The 20799-nt window shown below is 39.6% G+C and overlaps 1 protein-coding gene across 16 annotated transcripts in view; it reads left to right on the top strand.

The window, feature by feature from the left end:
* The window catches only part of RYR2 (ryanodine receptor 2), a 646139-nt gene that overhangs the window by 321175 nt on the left and 304165 nt on the right, over positions 1 to 20799 (top strand). For all 16 annotated transcript variants that reach the window (XM_067535799.1, XM_067535792.1, XM_067535786.1 and 13 more), the window contains 4 exons: positions 6636 to 6754; positions 6960 to 7093; positions 11294 to 11535; positions 19063 to 19255. In XM_067535799.1, coding sequence (XP_067391900.1) covers positions 6636 to 6754; positions 6960 to 7093; positions 11294 to 11535; positions 19063 to 19255 — 688 coding nt within the window. The remainder of the gene's footprint in view (positions 1 to 6635; positions 6755 to 6959; positions 7094 to 11293; positions 11536 to 19062; positions 19256 to 20799) is intronic.

Genomic DNA, 20799 nt, shown 5'->3' with positions numbered 1-20799 from the left:
ACTAAAATTATGGATTCAATCACACAAGCCTGGAAATTCAAAAGTTACCGTTGCCCCAATAACATTAATTTAATAATACTAGATGTCATGACGTGTGAAGTACTGTCGGATTTCTGTTTATGCTGTTAAATGTATGCTTTAGTGAGGCAGTGAGATGTGTCTGAGTTAACACTGTTGGAATGTGCTGACTTTTGTGCCTTTAAATTCCCCAGTTTAATAGTGCACTGACTAGGACTCCATTCTATGATGAGCTGGTTGTCCTTGCTCCCAAGTTTTACCCTCCTCTCTTCAGTGAGCTTGGCTATCTGTTCAGTGATACTATGAACTCGATTCAGTTCCCACTGAGGTCAGTGGAAATCCCAATAACAATTTTTATCTCACATTTTATTGGGGAATCAAACTAAACTGGGCTTTCAGTAGCAAATGAGTTGAAATTGGTCATTGCGCGGTAGATTGCTACAGACAGAGCAGCCCTGACTCATTGAGGATAGGTGTGTGGAGTTGGAAATCTGTACAATCCAGGAAAACTTTTGTTTTAAATTTTGCAAATATATGCAGTGAATAAAAAGTGTCCATAATCCTTTCTTTGCAATTTTTGTCTTTCTACTAGCATTTATTTTTCATAGTGGGATGATACATTGCACAACCTACCCATCTTCCCCAATAAAACTAATGTAAAGATGTTTTGTTTTATTTAAAAAATAAAACTAGCATTCTCTAAAACCAATAAGCCACACAAGGAGTTAGATACTGATGGATTTCTCTGGTGGTTGGACACACTTGGGCCTTCTATTTTATGTGTCACAAAGAAGATACACAAAGATACATGCATCACATGTATCAATAGCCTGTGGTGGCTTTTTCCTACTGTAAAGCTATTAATGGCATTAAATTATTTAGCTCTGACCATACAAATATTCTAGAGAAGTTACTTGTGACTCCTCTAGAAGAGAATTTTCTACTATTTTTATAAAGACCATAGATTTCTTTACCATAATGAATTCCTGAAAAATTATGTTTATAATATTATTCCATCTTTGTTTCCTACGTTAAAAAATGAGTTAGTTAATGCAAGTGGGTTTGTTTTAAAGCCACATGAAATATACTAATTACTTTTAATTCTTTCTGTGAGTGCTGTATTTCAATTTTCTTTTTTGATTTTCAGAAACTCTGTTTACCTTGCATAATGTGGCATTTCATAAATGTTATAATGATTTGCTCTCTTTAGGTATTTGTTACTTTTTGTTTGTTTGATAGTTTAGAGTATTTTTAGATTCCTGGAGTCCCCACAAGCTGTTTACTGCATGCTAGACTACATTCTATTGTTCCTCAAAAATTGTCCACCAAGGCGTTTATTTTTCTCATTAATAGATATCAGCATGGTGTATTCAATTTCAGTTTTGTTCTCACCATCCTTACTAGAGAGTTCGTGTAATAGTCTTAGTTTAGATTGCTTCTTTTCTTTTTTTCCTCTCATCTGGGTGTTCTGTTCCTCACAACAGCAACAAAATTCATGTCGATAAATCAGAATAAACCTTTGTCACTTCAAAAATACTTCCTTTGTGTGTCCAAATTGTGTTTTTTATTATAAGTAAATTGGAACTCAGTAATAAATACATGTAGAGTCAAAGAAGCATGTTTTCTTCACTCTTCTGGCAAACACTAGCTATCTTGCAGAGTTTTGACAGAAACCTGTTCTAGATTTTGTATGCTGAGGACAGTTGTTCAATTGCTCCTTCATGCTGTAGTATTCAGTCATGGTCACATACAATAATTTCCTCTTTAGTCAGGGCCTGATCCTAGGCCCACTGAAGTCAGTGGGGAAAAGTCTCATTGACTTCAGTGGGATTTTGGTTCAGGCCCTTACAGTGCACGTCAGATGGAGTGTAGTAAATGAGGCAGTTGAACTGTACCTATTTTTCTCCTTACACTTCAATGAATGTCCTCTACCTCATTCACTGCACACTGTCCATCCTGTGCTCCGAGGGCCCTGACCTGTTCTCAGCTGGTATGGCTTTGGAGCAATTTCACTAGCCTCATTGGGTTTAGACTGTGGAAAATTTCAAGCAGCATTTGACCCAAATTGAGGTATGGATCCAAATGGACCCATATCTTATTCTCTCTATACCCTTGTCACATTCATTGTACATTTTCCAACCTGCGTACTCAATGAGTCCTGACTCTTTTTCAAAAATAATGTCATCTGATCATGAGAGAGATAAGGTGGGTGAGATAATATCTTGTCACAAGCTTATCTCTCTCACCAACAGGAGTTGTTGGTCTAATAAAAGATATTACTTCACCCACCTTGTCTCCCTAATATCCTGGGACTGACACAGCTACAACATCATCTATCATTTGACCATGTAATTAGACTGTGAATCTGGTTCACAATAAGAGGAAAGGAGCCATTAAAATATTGTATTGAGATGAGATTTTCCAAATTTTTTTTATCACAGTTCAGTATTCCCTTCATCATTATTTATTGAGCTCCAGTTATAAAGCCAATCAGCTGACAGCTCTGCAATCCATTGAAGATGATGGGGCTGCACAAGTGTCACGTGGGGCATAATTTGACATGCTGAATCTTTCACTTGTGGTAATGCACAAGAAGGAAAGAACCTACCTTGAAGCTCAGATCCCACTTTGAATTTGCAGGACCAACATTTAAAAACTATGTATTTTTTTTGCTTGCAATTCAAGTATATTTGATATGGAAAGTATTGGGATATTAATCATGGACTCCCATGATGCCCGTTTTACAGAATCCACAATTTGAAATAGAACCACAATTTAAGGCGTTCTAAAAAGAGAACACCAAATCCTGATGGTGCTAGTTTGCTCTTTACTAGGTGGTGATGGCATGATGTTTAGTTAGTCATGTATTATGTTGAGGGATGGGAGAAGAAGGGTTTTTCTGCACAGTGGAATCAGGAGCAAGAAAGAAAATCGGTTGGATATTCCCAGGTGCATCCTAAGAAATATGCTTCTGTAGTGTGACTCAGTGCACGGACAGAAATATTGTATGACACTTAGTTCCTTTGATTTGCATAATTATTAGAACAATATAGCTAAAAATTGAAAGACAGAATTAAGGTTTTTAAATCCTTGCTGCCAGGTATATGAATTTCAGTAGTGGGGGCCTTTTTATATAATAATACAAAGTTCCAGCAACCCTTATTTTCACAAGAAGTTCTTACTCATTGCAGTTGTCCTTTTTAAGTCCATTGATCTATTCAAATGAGTAAGCATTACTCCTGGGAGTAGAATATGGAGGATTGGGTTCATAGCTTGCATGTACTCTTGTAGCCTGTATCTGGTATTGAAGGATCTTGGGTGCATCTCACAATGATTTGTGTGTGTCTGAGGGTCTGTGACTTATATTCAGGGTAGACATAAGAAAGTTTATCTCTGTCCTGTGTATTGAATGAGAGGGATCTGATGAATGCTGAGAGAATGAGTGAATAGAAGGGGGGTATCTGGCACATTGTTAGGTGGTTAGCTGGGTCATAGGCTTGTGTGATTATATAGGACAAGTGTTTTGTGAGATATGTTCTCTAGCCGGTACTGGTTGGGTCTAGTTTTCAGCTTTTAATTGGGAGGTGGATATCTAGCTTCTGAAGTGTGGGGTTAGGAGTTCTGATTGATGGGACTGATGTTGTTTTTGCTTTTCTTCATCCTAGCTGCTGAGGAGAGCGTCTCTTCTCCCTTCTAGCTGCTGGGAGGAGTGGTGGCAGGCATTTGCCCTTCCTCCCTGAATATTTCCCCTAGCAAATGGGAATATCTGTCACTTCTGAATGGAGGTCAGGAAATATGTCCTCCATTCCTAGCTGCGAGAAGATGGGGGTTTCTGTCCTCCTCCCCTCTGATGCTAAGTAAGATGCAGGCTCTCTTGTCTCGAAACAGAAGATACCAGAAGCTTTGCTGTTCCTTGTTCTCTTTTCCATGTGTTCTGAGGTAGTGGTTGATGGTTTATTCCTCCCTTCACTCCATGTACTGACAGGAAAGATCTGACATCTCTAATGCAGCTGGGTCTTGCAGAGAAATACTGACTGAGGGAGAGGGATTAGAGAGAGAGGGAATAGATGCTGTGCTGTTACCATTGCCTTCTTCCAGAAAAAGAGAGTGTGGCATGGAGCACGTATCTCACTCAGGGAGAGTCAGGATATGTTCCTGGAGACAAGGTATGGGAGAGAGGCAGAAGGTCACAAGGACCTAACAGGACTAGGACTAGACCTTGTGTAACTCTAGCTCAAGACTGCTTCTCAGCCCTTCTTTCCAATGCTGTGACTTTTCTTCTGGTGGCAGCAATAGCAGCAGTCAGTAGCAATTAACTGCATGCCTGATGCTTGTTGCTGCCAAATTTGGAGGCCCCCCCGATGCAGTGGTGCCTTGACCCAGTACACATGGGATCCTGTCTTAATGTACCATTGTAGAGAACTGATTTCAGTCTAATGATTCTTAATGACAATGACTGCTGCTTTATTGGGATGGTAATTATGTTTAATTGGGAGGCTACAGGTGATTTAGTGGTTCTTAGTTCTTTGTGTATGTCAGTTTCATGCTCATTCTATTTGTTTGCTCCTTAAACAACAGCAGCTTTCAGCCCCTACTTAGCTGTGATATACACAGAGAGTATGAAGTGCTTCAGTATGTCCTGCTCTTGTCTGCTGGAATGGTCCTTCTGAGACAGTGACATAAACTGGGTCACTGTACTAGGAATCTCACACCTGCCCCTCCTGAAGCATTGGACAACATTCAAAGTGCTAGTTTTGGCCCGCTGTTAGTGTAAAAACAGATTTCAGTCATGTGATGTTTCAGACAATATTATCTTGGGGGAAATAGAAAACAAACATAATTATGGTTGACAAGCTAAAATATCAGAGAAATCCTGACCCCATTGAAATCAATGGCAAAACTACGACCAACTTCAAAAGGGCCAAGATTTCACCCTACATACTACATACATAATATATTGTGTCTGTGTCTCTACATATACACATTATGTATATTAACCATAATTATCAAATTGATCTTCAGAACTCAAAGTCAATTGCAATATACTACTTTTCTGTTAACCTTTCCCCTAAACCCATTTGTTCTGCTAAGCCTGTCAGTAATAATATCAACATGATGTCCTTTTATTTCATTTTGTTTTATTCACAGTATACTGTTGAAGGCAGCAATATTTAAACTTGATCTATTGCTGGGCAAATGCAATGTGCAGTGAAGTGCCATGTGTAGTTATCTATATATTAAGATTCCTGGGATGTCACTCTGTAGCACTCTGAAGCCTAAAATGTCTATTGAGTCAGTGTGAAATGATGGAAGCTGCTACAAGCATGATTGAGAGCTCTTTCTGTTCAGAATATCAACAGGTTAAATCATCACAGTCTGTTGCACTGTTCGTTACAATCCAATTTTTTAGTTTCTCAGTCATTTTGACTTTACACATTACCGTAGCTGTACACCACACAGGCATAGGTATGCATCTTTGTCATGCCAAGTGTTCTAGAGCTTTGTGATATTGCAGGTAACTCAACCAATTATCACCCTTCCTTTACGGCTAATTTGCATGCACAAATGTTATTGGTTGTATAAGGGTGACTGGACAGATAGTGGATTAACATCTCCTGTTATGGTCAATGGGCCTGAAGTCAGCAAGATGGCTATTATTTCCCTATAGCCTATCTGCATGTGAGAGTGAGGCCGCCCTTAGTGAAGTTGGCTGCCACCTCCCACTGTTTTCAATGGGACTGAAGTCATGCCCACACACAAAATGGTTGCTATACTGTCGTTTGGGTACTAGACAGGACACAGGGAATGTGGGGAGCAGTAGAGACTCTGTGAAAGGTGAATGGGGATAATGAGGGGGAGCAGGGCACTGGGGAGGAGAAGGAAGCTGATGGAGTTGCAGGGGAATGGGGTTCTGTGTTGTTTGGGGGCAGGAGGGAGGCTAAGCTGGGTACAAGAGAATAGTGGTGGGGATGGGAAATGGAGGGGGTAGAATGGTAGCTCCCCCAGCCTGGGAGTAATGGTGGGTAAGAAGGTCCCCTCCAAGCAGCCAGGGGAAGGCAATGTTGCCAGGTCTCACAAACTGATCACAAGTCTCAGGATTTTAGTGATGCTCAGAAAGCTCCTCTATTCCTACAATCTTCAGGATGGGCATGTCGACAGAACTCTCTGTTAGAGCCTTGGTGCTAAGAACACAGGCCTGCCCTGCCACTGAACCCTGCTTTCATGTTTGACCCTCTAGGAGAGAGAAGGTCCTGGGGCAGCAAGATGCAGGCCGGGGGGAGTTCGGGAAGTAGTTTTTCTGAAGCCTGGGCAGAGGAGAAGCCCATAGCAGCTGGAGAGGGAGAATCAGGGAAATGGTGCTGCTGAGTCCAGACAACTGAAGGGAGGTTGATATGTTTGAGTTAAGGTGATGTGAACCGAAGTTGTCTTGTGTGTAAATTGCAATTTGACAATGTGTATGTTTCGCATTCATGTGTTTTCTATGTTTGTTGCCTAATATTTTTGTTTAGCAGTTACTTTTGCCTCACATGACTTTACAGATTTCACCTGGGCAATAGTACGGGCTTTCGGCTAATGATGATATATAATCAATAATAATTATTTTTTTACTTTCTCAGGAATTCTAGAGGTTTTGCACTGTGTGTTGGTGGAAAGTCCAGAAGCTCTAAACATTATTAAGGAAGGACATATTAAATCGATTATCTCTCTTTTGGACAAACATGGAAGAAACCATAAGGTGCGCAAGATACTCCTAAGAATAGATGAACTTTAGTGAATAAGAAAAGCATGTTGTTACCTGCAAAAGTGAAATTCCAAATGATCCAATGTGTAAAATGTGTATCCAATTCAAAGGGATGGGATATCAATACAGTTCCTTTCAGTAGTCCATGTTTTAATCTGAAAAGATTATTACAGTGAAAAGAATGTAATTTGTTTTACAGGTTTTAGATGTCTTGTGCTCTCTCTGTGTATGCCATGGAGTAGCTGTGCGGTCTAATCAACATCTAATCTGTGACAATCTCCTACCAGGAAGAGATCTCCTCCTACAGACACGCCTTGTCAACCATGTGAGCAGGTAAAAGAAAAATATTTACATAAATATAGATCAGCAAAGCAAGAGGAATTTGATGAGTTCTTGTGCTAAGACAATATTTGCAGTTAAGAGAAAATGTATTTAACCCCCCCCACAGGAATCATAGAATCACAGAGTTGGAAGGGACCTCAGGAGGTCATCTAGTCCAACCCCTGCTCAGAGCAGGACTAACCTCAGCTAAATAATCCCAGCGAGGGTTTTGTCAAGCAGCAGCTTAAAAACCTCTAAAGATGGAGATTCTACCACCTTCCTAGGTAACCCATTCCAGTGCTTCACCACCCTCCTAGTGAAGAACTTTTTCCTAATGTCCAACCTAGACCTCCCCAACTGCAACTTGAGACCGTTACTCCTAGTTCTGTCATCTGCCACCACTGAGAACAACCTAGCTCCATCCTTCCTGGAACCCCCTTTTAGGTAGTTAAAGGCTGCTATCAAATCCCCCCTCATTCTCTTCTGTAGACTGAACAAGCCTAGTTCCCTCAGCCTCTCCTCATAAGTCTTCTGCTCCAGCCCCCTTATCATTTTTGTTGCCCTCCACTGGACTCTCTCTAACTTCTCCACATCCTTTTTGTAGTGGAGGACCCAAAACTGGACACAATACTCCAAATGCGGCCTTACCAATGCCGAATAGAGGGGAATGATCACTTCCTGTGACCTGCTGGCAATGCTCCTACTAATGCAGCCCAATATGCTATTAGCCTTCTTGGCAACCAGGGTACACTGCTGACTCATATCCAGCTTCTTATCCACTGTCCCCCCCCAGGTCCTTTTCTGCAGAACTGCTGCCTAGCTCGTCGGTCCCCAGTCTGTATCTGTGCATGGGATTCTTCCATCCTAAGTGCAGGACTCTGCACTCGTCCTTGTTGAACCTCATCAGATTTCTTTTGGCCCAATTCTCCAGTTTGTTTAGGTCCTTCTGTATCCTATTCCTACCTTCCAGGGTATCTACCACTCCCTCTAGTTTAGTGTCATCTGCAAACTTGTTGAGGGTGCAATCTACCCCATCCTCCAGATCATTAACGAAGATGTTGAACAAAACCGGCCCCAGCACCGACCCCTGGGGCACTCCGCTTGTGACCGGCTGCCAGCTAGACATGGAGCCATTGATCACTACTCGTTGAGCCCTATGCTCTAGCCAGTTCTCTATCCATTGTATAGTCCATTCATCCAACCCGTACTTCTTTAACTTGCTGATAAGAATACTGTGAGAAACCGTATCAAAAGCTTTGCTAAAGTCAAGGTATATCATGTCAACCGCTTTCCCCACATCCACAGAGCCAGTCACCTCTTCATAGAAAGCAATCCGGTTCGTCAGGCATGACTTTCCCTTGGTGAATCCGTGTTGACTGTTCCTGATCTCCTTCCTCTCTTCCAAGTGCCTTAAAATGGATTCCTTGAGGACCTGCTCCATGATTTTTCCAGGGATTGAGGTGAGGCTGATCGGTCTGTAGTTCCCCGGATCCTCTTTCCTCTTTTTCTTGAAGATGGGTACTATATTTGCTTTTTTCCAGTCCTCAGGGACCTCCCCCAGTTGCCACGAGCTTTCAAAGATAATAGCCAATGGTTCTGAAGTCACATCAGCCAACTCTCTCAGCACCCTCGGGTGCATTGCATCCGGCCACATGGACTTGTGTATGTCCAATCTTTCTAAATAGTCTTGGACCTGTTCCTTTAGCACTGCAGGATGTTCACCTCCTTCCCATTCTGTGCCACCCAGTGCAGCAGTCTGGGAGCTGACCTTATCTGGGAAGACAGAGGCAAAAAAGGCATTGAGTACTTCAGCTTTCTCCACATCCTCTGTCACTAGGTTGCCTCCCCCATTCTATAAGGGGCCCACACTTTCCCTAATCTTCCTCTTGTTGGTAACATACCTGTAGAAACCCTTCTTGTTCCCCTTCACGTCACTTGCTAGCTGCAACTCCAGTTGTGCTTTGGCCTTCTGATTTCATTCCTGCACGTCCGAGCAGTATTTTTATAATCCTCCCTAGTCATCTGACCAAGCTTCCACTTCTTGTAAGCTTCTTTTTTGTGTTTAAACTCACCAAAAACTTCTTTGTTAAGCCAAGCTGGACGCCTACCATATTTGCTATTCTTTCTGCACATCGGGATGGTTTGTTCCTGTGCCCTCAATAAGGTTTCTTTAAAATACAGCCAGCTCTCTTGGATTCCTTTCCCCCTCATATTAGCCTCCCAAGGGATCCTGCCCATCAGCTCCCTGAGGGAGTCAGTCTACTTTCCTGAAGTCCATGGTCCGTATCCTGCTGTTCTCCTTTCTTCCTTTTGTCAGGATCCTGAACTCGACCATCTCATGGTCACTGCTGCCTAGGTTGCCACCCACTTCTACTTCCCCTACCAAATCTTCCCTGTCTGTGAGCAGCAGGTCAAGAGAAGCATGGCTCCTAGTTGGCTGCTCCAGCACTTGCACCAGGAAGTTGTCCGCAACACTTTCCAAAAACTTCCTGGATTGTTTGTGCTCTGCTGTATTGCTCTTCCAGCAGATGTCAGGGTGATTGAAGTCCCCCATGAGAATCAGGTCCTGTGAACTGGAAACTTTCCCTAGATGACGGAAGAAAGCCTCATCTACCTCATCCTCCTGGTCTGGTGGTCTATAACAGACACCCACCACAACATCACCGTTATTTTTCTTGCTTCTAAGCTTAACCCAGAGACTCTCAACTGGCTTATCTATAATTTCATACTTGAGCTCAGAGCAATCATAGTGCTCTTTTACATACAGCATGCAACTCCTCCACCCTTTCGCCCCTGCCTGTCCTTCCTGAACAGTTTATACCCATCCATGACAGTGCTCCATTCATGTGAGTTACTCCACCAAGTCTCAGTTATTCCAATCATATCATAGTTTCTTGACTGTGCCAGGACTTCCAATTCCTCCTGCTTGTTTCCCAGGCTTCTTGCATTTGCGTATGGGCAAATTCACCTCTATGAATCATTTTAAAGACAATGCATTAATGGGCATATTATTGTTTTGATAAATTATATCCATAAGAATCAGAATAGGGACTATTGCCAGCTGTTGTAAGTAAAAGCAGCCCTAGGGTGCTCTAACTGAACTCTGGGGCAGTGCTGCAGTAGCTGAGAATCAGGGAGCTGTAAACGGCTCCCTGATGCCCCCTCATTCCTGCACTGAGTATATACTGGTACAAGAGAGAATTTGGCCTTTCAAGTAAAGATTCTTGGTCCTATACCAAGCTGTACCTCTGAATTATTGTGTCCTCTTAAGAAAGTCACTCAATCATTGAGAGGGAGAAAAAAATGTTAACATAAAAATGTGAATGATAACAGTGTGGTAGATTCTCCTTTTTTAAAAAGTTTTTAAATTAAGATTGGATGCCTTCCTTTTTTTAAAAAAAAAAAAATAAAAAAATAAAATAAAGCTCTAGCTCAAACAGAAGTTACGGATTTGATGCCAAAAATATTGGCTGGAGTTCTATGGCCTGTGTTACATAGGAGGTCAGACTAGGTGAGCACAATGGTTCCTTCTGGCCTTAAAATCTATGAATGAACTTCTGTATATCATTATCACTATCTATATAGTGGACACAGTAACACTTCTGTGCCTCATAAACAAGTTTGGAAAATGCTTTAAGATCCTCAGCAATGGAAGCGTGCTGATTTGCACTAATGGCTGGTATACCATTGTGAATTACTAGATTGTACAAATTGGTGAATAAGTGAACAAACATTTATTTTACAAATTTATTGTAGCTGTAATGATAACACTTCATAGTACAGTACTCTAGTAAGTGTTCTGTAGTACATTTTGTAAGTGCAATAAAGTCATAGTACTGCAGTATGAGACCACTCTATAGCATCTAGTCACTACATTATTTTCTGATGATTGGGGAAGAAGCTGTCATTGTTTGTGCAAATTTGAGGATGTGCAATGTGAATTAGTAAAGTTGTATTTAAAAGTGCAAAGTATTATTACAGGGATTTGATCAGTAGTGATGAATTAATTGCTGAAATTCACAATTTTGATTGAACTGTATGGGAAGCTTTTCTATGAGAAATTTTAAAGAATTTTAATTTTATTTTTCACTTTTAATGGAACAAGACATATATTCAATAAGTGGTAAACACACATGGAGAAAAAAGTCTAACTACTGTAACAAGTTCTTCTGATCAGTTTTATGGATGTCTCTTTTTTCTCTTTTTTTCAAGCATGAGACCTAATATCTTCCTTGGGATCAGCGAAGGCTCCGCCCAATACAGAAAATGGTATTATGAGCTTATAGTGGACTATGTGGAGCCCTTTGTGACAGCAGAAGCAACACATCTTCGAGTGGGCTGGGCTTCAACAGAGGGCTATTCACCCTACCCAGGGGGAGGTGAAGAATGGGGTGGAAATGGTGTTGGTGATGACCTGTACTCTTATGGATTTGATGGTCTTCATCTGTGGTCAGGTAAAGCATTTTTAATTTCTTGATAAAGGGATGTGGGACAGCTATTTCCAGTAAATTTGTGGTATCCAGCAGTATCAAAATAAATAATGTATGTAGATGAATGTGAGGACGACATTCCATTTGGGGTAAAATGCAGAATCAGAGTCCCATTCAGGATTTGTTTATTAAAAAAGTTGAATACTCTCATCTAAAAGACAGTTTTATTCAAAACATTGTGATTTATAGATGGAATAATAATTTGTTCCCACCTGAGGCTTTTTTAAAATAGTGCACTCCAAAGCATTGCTTTAAAACTTTAAGGGTGCAGAAAATGAAGTCTGACAAGACAAGTATAGCCTATAGGACTAGCCTGCTTGCTTGCATATATACCTTTCCTTATAGATTTAAATATTGTTGTTTTATTATAATAGAGTCATAGATTCATATTAAAGTGTTATAGCTGTAATGCAAGATACCTTAGAGGCCATATCCTGCATGAAAGCTAAGTCAGTTAGCATCCATATGTTCAGGACCTTTGGCCCAGATAAGTAATGATGTGTTAAAGGATAAGACATGTGGTTATAACCTTTACCCTAGATAAGTCAGGAGGCATCAAGAAGGGGGCTGTCTCAGGTTATGCCACGAGTAAACTTCACAGATACATCACAAAAGGGCCAGAAATAACAAAGGTGAGATAAGTGAACCATCTGAAAAGGATATGGATATGCCATTAATATGCACGAACATTCCAGCCTATAGAATACGTGTACTCTAATAATTTGGGGGTGAAGAATCCAAGTTTGGACTTAGAAGGAAGACCCATATTGCTCTGGGTATAAGAAGGGGCAAATCATGTTATTTGGGGTGATCGTCAGCTACCCCTTCTTGACACTTTTTAGTTAGTGTGTTAAGATCTTTTGTTCTTCGTTTATACTTAGTATTATTTGTAGTGTTACTCTTAGCCGTATAGCTCTTAGCTCTTGAGCACTGCCTCGCTCTCTCCACCCCTCTACTCAAGAGCTGAGGAACCAGACATCTCTCTCAACCAAGTCATCAGGGAAGGGTGTGAATATATTAATCCAAAGCATACCGTATAAATATATATATCACATGTGTCTTTAGAATAAGACTGTAATACTATTCCATTGTCCATCTGATTATTCATTTTCTTTTAATCAGTTATTTGTCTATCATTTTATGTTATCTTAATAAAAGCATATACAATTATACAGATTCGGTTATCAGTGTAAGCATTCCTGTCATGCACCCCAGTGGTCCCTATAAAACTCTTCTGGAGCCTGAACTTCATTATCTTCTGATCAGATCAACTGGCGAGCCTATAACCCCATTCAAATTACTAAACACCTAGAAATCAGGCAACACAAGCATTCCTGCAGTGGTAGACTGGATTTCTAATTCCTGTGTGATATTATAAGACCAACTTGAGAGATTTAGGTCATAAGGGGTTTTTGGGGGGTTTCTTTGAGATACTGATTTGAGTTCAAAAGTTGAGGAATACTTAAAGCCAGACAATGGGGACTTATGTAAGCATACTGGTCTATCCATTCTCCATATGTGGTACATATTTAATTTGTTTGAATATGTAGTAGGGAAACTTTTGTATCATACATTTTAAAAGTACTTCTCTGGGTTTATCTTCAGATAGATGGGATGGCATTGATGGTGCAGTTGTCAAAGCCACACAGGAGATATGGACGCAATCCGTAGGCAGCTTTGAAAAATCTCAGTTTAAATGGACTGTAAATTTGTAAATCACTCCTGTAGATGCAATTACAGGACATGTTCTGAGAAGTTTTGACATTGGATATGAAGTATGTGATGTGTGTGAATGTATTATCTTAATATAATACAATATGATATGATATTCACTAGGCAGTAGAGAAGGAAGAAACAGAGAATATTCTGTAGGGATATAAATATTTTAGTTGCAGAAATTTAGGTTTGACAGTATGTCTCATGAATGGCTTGTATGTTTATACTGGAAATCCTATCTTACAAGTGACACTGGCCCAGGACGGAATGAGTCTGAAATGATAGTTGTTACCCTTACTGGAGAGAAGTATTTTGTGCTAACAGTAAGAGAAGCACTGGATATGCAATTGGAATTACTCAGTTTTGGTTTTGCAAAAAGCCTTATTCTACCTCTGACTTAGGCCATTGTGGCACTATCAAAATAACACAGAAAAAAAGATCTTCTCTATATTTGTCATAAACTTTTTCACTTATGCCAAGAAAGCCTATTCTCTGAGACTGTCTCACTTTTTTTCCTCATCTATGCTCCTAATGTACTTCCCCTGAGCTGTATTTTTTTTTTACCTCTATCCCAGGTGCATCTTCCCTCTGAGTCTCCTGAAGACTGCATAAGTTTGCCTTTGGGAACTCTTGTCCCAGTGGCTTAGATTGGTGAACCAAGGAAGGCTTGCTAGATGGAGAAGGTGCCTTCTCCTCCCCAGAGCTACACGTTTTTAATTCTCTATTTAGCTGGGATTGAAATTAAAGTTGCGTGAGTGTGAAGAATTGGACAAGGGCCTTATGGGAACTGTATGTTGGAACTGAAAGGGATTTTTTTGTGGAGTCAAGGTGTGCATGAGAGCATTTGGATGTTCTGATGTGGTAAGGCGTGTAAATTGAGGTTGGTCTGGATGTTAGTTGCCCTAACTGATTTTGCTTTTTAAAATTTTGCTTATTTTAGTGATTGAATTGATAGGCTATGCACTTGAGCATTAACTGAATTCTAAGTAAATGTCTACATAACACCAAAAAACCCCCAAACCAACGACCCACCATGTCAGTGAGTCGCAGAGCCTGGATCCATTGAGTTAGGCTCTGTTAGAGGGCTAACAATAGCTGTGTCGATGATTGGGCTTGGTCTGGAGCCTGAGTTCTGGAATGGGCGAGAGGTACTGTAGGCAAGAGAATACTTTAGAAGCCAGAAACTACCTAAATATAAAAGGAATGGAGTGAGAGAGAGTGGTTTTGTTTTTTTTGACAGAAGACAATAGAAATTTTCTACCTCAAGAGTCCTCTTGTACTCTATTCCTCTTCCAGGATTCCAATAATCATTTTCATCTAAGGTTGCTATTGCATTTCCAGAGTGAAATGTAACATAATCCCCTTGAGCTGGTTTTATCTCAGAAGGGGAGCCTATAATACATATTTTTGTACATGATAAAATGCACTAAAACGTCTTTACAAATATCTAGTAACATATTAGGCTGTTGATACTTAGTGCTGATCCCAGGAAGGTCAGGGAAGAAATGCCAATGACCACAAACAGGACAGAGGAAAAATTATTCTGCCAATTTACATATAAGATTTACTTATGTTGTATTATTATTGTTACTATTTTATACATGGAGAAAGACCTGCTCCCAGATGATCCTGTGTCTTGTGCCCCTGATGAGTAGAGGAAGATAACAAGATGTCATGTTTGATTAAATAAAAGTTGATTTGTACATTAATATTCTGATTTTCTATTTTTGCTGAGAAAATTTCCAGGATTAGTAGCGATTAATTTTTTATTGAGTAAAAAAAGAAGATCCGGTTAACAGGCACCCATTGTATTTTATGGCTGCTCTGAGCAAAATTGAAATGAACACTCTTAAGTAATCTCACGCCACAACAAATAGCTTGATCAGTGCCATCATGTAAGTATTAAACTAACCAACCCACCACCGCATGCTCCAATGTGCTCCAACCACTCTATCTACAAATGCCTGGGAGAAGTGATGGAGTTTGAATATCAAACAAAATTCTGGAGAGTAGCCTTCCTCAAAACACATCAGACAGCTGGTATGGGTACCTGACTCCAGGAAATTGGAGGGGCAGGAAATTCTCTGATTAAAACTGGACTTTTTATCCAGGTCTTTAGAATCTGTATTGGAAATGATTCCCCAGAGCTCAGCCAGAGATGGTCTGGAAATCTAAACTGCATAACCAATGTCCTAATATTACCTAAAGCTAAACTAAAATTGTCTTGATCACAACTCCTCTTACAAAAGAAAAGAAGATTTTTATTTAAGACAGAGTGGCACCTGTGGGGTTTGGAGAGAAGGTCCCTACACCCACAGCTTGCCACAGACAGGAAGGAAAAGAGACATCCAGGAACCACACAAACTATTGTAACCTCAGTGTTGCAAAGGGATGCGTGCTCTTGTGATCCCAGAGGACACTGCTTTTCTAGAAGGTTCCTGAAGCTCATTGGCACAGAAAGGGATTATTTTACAAGTAGGAATATGCAGAGGCAGCCTTCTAGAAAAAAATACAGTTGCTTCTTTAGCATCCATATACAGGAGAATTCATTTGGTAATGAGTGTACATCTCACAGGCCCAGAGCATCTTGCTGAGGAACAGTGTTTTGCTCCTGCTTTTTGAGATTATTATTGGCAGGGGCATTAATCTAGTGGTAGCATAAATATGTATGGGACTGAACTTGAGACTTACATTCAGTCACTCAGTACTGGACTAGGTTCACTACAGGGGCAACATACTCAGTGTCATTGTGGGGATAGAAATGAGCAATCCTGTAGATATATTTGAGAGAAGTATTCATATCTCAGGTGGCAGAAGAGTCTGCATGATTCTGCCTCTGGAGTTGTTGCTGGATTCTTGAGGTGCTGAGAAAAGTTCAGGGGGAGGAGAGAAAAGAGTTTTATATCCTAGCAATTGTAGGAAAAAAGTTTCCCAGTCCACATTCCAGGAGACAGTGGTATGAATATAATAATCATGTATCTTCCAGACTGTTCTGTCAAATAGCTTAGAGTAAAAGTAACAGCCACTTTGCCTAGTATATAAAAGTAAAAGTTCTCTGGGCACAATAATACTTGCATTAAAGATGTTATGACTAATCTCATTTACTTAACTGTTGGTCAGCTGAGAGCTGTTTAAAAAGATTAAGAGCACAATGAGACAACCAAAATGGGTTTTTGTTTAAAGGAAAATTACCCACTGGAAAGGAGATAGAGCACTTCATCTTAAAAGAAAAGTTCCTCTTCGGTAATAATAAATGAGAACCATAGCACACTAGGTCAAGACTATTTAAAGTTCTATTGTCTACCCAGTGCTGTACCAAGTAAAGACACAACCAGTCAGATCACCATGACCTAACTAATTGTGCATTGATTTCCTACAGTTCAAGTATGGCTTCAAAATCTCAAATGTCAAACAGGTTTCAATAGCTCTGAAATTTCAATAACATTTTCTGTTGTATTTGAAACAAATTTTTCCCAGACCTGGAGTGGCTCCAAGTTGTCAAAAGTTGAAAAACAAATCCTCTTTTTTTTTTTTTTTTTTTGGTAATCTGTGTCCTGGAAAGGCTCTGAAATAATGATAAAAAACTAAAATCATTAACTTAGAATGAAATGTTACCATACTAAATAATAACAATAAATCTTCCAATTGAATTACCATTCTGAAACATCAGCATGTGCAGAATCTAATTTAATTTAGTTTCTTCAGCAATATAGTAGCTCTAATATTATAAAGAAGTAGATTTCATGGATTCAGAGTTTAAGGCCAAAGGAGACCACTGTTGATCATCTAGTCTAATCTCCTGTATATCCCAGGCCATTAAATTTCACCCTGTTACCATGGTGTTGAGCCCAGTAACTAGCATTTGTGTTGGGCTAATGCATATCTTCCAGGAAGGTATCTAGTCTTGATCTGATGACATCGAGAGATGGAGAATCCACTACTTACCTTGGTAATTTGTTTCAGTGGTTAATTACCCTCCTGATTAAAAATTTGTGCCTAATTTCTAATTTGAATTTGTTTGGCTTCATTGGTTCTTGTTATTCCTTTCTCCACTAGGCTAAAAGGTATTTTAATGCCTATTCTCCCTGTGAAAATACTTGTACGTTATCATCAAATCACCTCTACATCTTCTTTTTGATAAACTAAACAGATTGAATTCTTTAAGTCTTTCACTATAAAGCATTTTCTTCCGTCCTTGGCTTATTTTTATGTATCTTTTTTGCTCTCTCTTCAATTTTCAACATTATTTTTAAAGGGAGGACATGAGAACTATATATAGTATTCTAATATTTGTTTTACCAATTAAATATTACTGAGGTGAAATCACCTTACTTTTCCTTACTTACTACTCAGTTCATGTAACCAAGGGTCACATAAGCCTTTTTTGACACAATAAGTGGCTGATACAGCTTAACTGTAGGTGTTGTGTACTTAACATGAACTCCGATTTACCCCACATATTCCCAAAATTATAGATCTCATTTTTAGAATCCATTTCCAGAGGTTTTTCACTTGCATATCTCTTCCTATGTCTTCCATTATAGATAAACTAAATGTCAGAAGTGTGATATTTCTTACTTTCAGGTTCTTCTATAGAAGACTTTTCTTGAGAATCAGGAATTTTATATGTAATGCAATGAGATGGATTCTATAAATGGGAGAGAGAATGATATATTCTTGGGTTAATGGAAGTCAGAGCAAAGTAATAAATACATCTATGGTGCAAAAGTATTTACTAATCTTTATTATTCTGTTTAGAGCTTGATTCTGATACCTTTATTCATGCTGAGCAGTATAATACTCCACAAAGTATACAAGGGTATCCCAATCTAGCCCTTAGTAATAATAGTTACTGATTTAAATATTCAAAATGCTTTACAAAGAATAAATTTATGTTTATCTTGGATGATGAGACATACTATAGATGAGGATTTTGATATATTTTACTCCACACTGTATCATGGGCTCATTGATAGAAAAGAGATGTAATTTTTATTTTTAGGTTTAAGGTATTCTGCACTTTTCATATATTTATGTACAATTTGATAACTAAAACAAAGTCAAAATAGTACACATTTCTAACACAAGCATGTGACATGCATTTTTAGTTGCATCTTCTATGAATGTTCTGGGTAGTTGGGTTTGTTCAGCGTTTACATTAAACAATATTTACATAGAAATAAAGGGAAGGAAATTTTGATTCAAGCTCCTATTGTTGTGATTATGGTATTTGGATGCTCAGTGAGGATATGAAGGCCTTTTATTTCCAAACCATCTGGCAACAAGCATTGAAAGTCTGAAATACCGATCTTCTGATTAGTCATTGGCTCAGAAGCATCAGTAGAGAGCCCAAGTAAGATTCTGACCAGTTAAAGTAGGAATTTTTTAAAAGGTGCAATTTTTTCCCTTTTAGGTTTTAACCCACTTTTTGCCATTTGAAATTGTGGTGTAAATAGGGGTGACATTTCAGTTTTATGGGTTTTGAACCTTAAAACAGGGCCATTATTTATTTTCAGTAGCATTAAGAACAAATGTTGCAATAATTAAAATAGTTCTATGTTTTTGTAGATGTCACTGGGTGCTCACCTGCACTTTATTGCCAACTTACAATCAATTATTTGATGATATAGAATATGTCTGTGAATCCAGGCACATGAACTCCATCTGTTCACCTCTTTTTTTTTTTTTTTCAAGTAAAGTTTTCAGGCGTTAGTGAAACCTTTTCTATGTGATTCTCTCTAAAGTTGTTCTAAATGCATTTCCTTTTTTCAATAGGTTGTATTGCACGGACAGTAAATTCTCCCAGTCCGCATCTGTTAAGAACTGATGATGTCATCAGCTGCTGTTTGGATCTGAGTGCCCCAAGCACTTCATTCCGGTTAAATGGTCAGCCAGTTCAAGGGATGTTTGAGAATTTCAACATAGATGGCCTCTTCTTTCCAGTCGTCAGCTTCTCTGCGGGAATAAAGTTAGTATCCATTGTAGTTTTTCCTCTGTCTGTTATTTTCAGTGAACATGTTGGATTATTCCCTGCTGTCTTCCACCTCATTTCCTTTCTGACATCTGCCTTCTTGGCACATTGCCTATTCCATGAAGGTGGAGCGAGTAAAAGCTGAAAGGAGCCCTGAAGGGATAGTGCACCTGGCATTTTTCAGCATGAGAACATGTTCACTAATATACTCTGTCTAGGAGTTAAAAACATCTCTCTCCTTTCCTAGCTGCCAACACAACACACATTGCTAACATTCAGCCAAATTAAAAGAAAAACATCAACATTTATTCTACATGAATGTTTTTGATTTCTGCAATGTAAAATAATGTACTTTCTATAATGCACCTGTGGCAGTGCAGTCTCTTATTAGTTGAAGATTCGCAAGCACAATTGGTCAGTTCGGTCTGCCCTTTTAGGTGCACTCTGGGATTTCTCGCTAATGCTAAGTTCTCATATAGCATTGTCTACGAGTAAAATGTTCTAACTAAAACTAAAAACTGGCCCTTTTGGGACCTGAAGAAGAGCTCTTGTAAGCTCAAAAACTTGTCTCTCTCTCCAGCTGAAGTTGGTCCAATAAAAAGATATTCCCTCACCCACCTTCTCTCTCCAGTAAAATGTGCTATCTATAATCCAGCCTCAGTTACACATGCTCTTGTCACTTCCTGGCTGTACTACAGCAATGCTATCTTCCTGCATATGAAGCTGTGGGCCCTCAGGGAACATCAACTAGCACAGAACTAGCGGCAGCACAGGCTACTGGCAAAGACATTAAACCTGTACTCTGCTGGCTATGGTGTTTTCCAGCACAATAGCAACTCAAATTTAAGATCTTGGTCCTCTTCTTCAAGGCGCTCAGTGGTTTGGGCTCATGATACTGAAATGATTGCCTAACACTTCAGGAACTGGATTGCTGTCAGCAGGTCTGCTGCCCAGGCACAATGGAGCCATGAACTACAAGTCTAAAGCTCATCTATGCAGGAGTCGACACTAGAAGTGCTATATCAGCACAGCTGCACTGCTGTAACATGTCTGGTGAAGACACTATAATTAGTCTACCTCCGCGACAGGCGGAAGCTATGATGCTGTCCTGCCGATATAGCGCTGGGGTGGACAGCACTTAGGTTGCTGTAATTTGCGTCATTCAGGGGGTGGCTTTTTCATACCCTTGGGGGACGTAAGTTATATTGATATAAACGGTAGTGTAGACCTGCCCAAAGCTTTGCTGGAAGCCGCTCCAAACTCCCACAGGAATCAACCAGCGCTGATCACACCACGTTCCATTCCAAATGCAAAGTGCACTTCTTCAACATTACTTTTGTTAATATAAACACATAGTGTAGTGTACATATACCATATTACATTATAAAAAAAAAAATATAAATAACCTCCCTACACAATTCCTTCTTTGGAAATATTAGCCAAATCACTCAATGCACTTCTGGAAGGTGTTCTGATACTACAGGGATAAGAGCCATATAAGAACCAGAATAGAATAGAATGAAATACGCAAAATTCTCCTG

The sequence above is a fragment of the Emydura macquarii genome, unplaced genomic scaffold (genome assembly GCF_026122565.2).
Source record: "Emydura macquarii macquarii isolate MOO-44397 ecotype Brisbane River unplaced genomic scaffold, CSIRO-AGI_Emac_v2 contig_3517, whole genome shotgun sequence".
NCBI classification, from domain to species: domain Eukaryota; kingdom Metazoa; phylum Chordata; order Testudines; family Chelidae; genus Emydura; species Emydura macquarii.
This window is presented reverse-complemented; position numbering and strand designations above follow the sequence as displayed.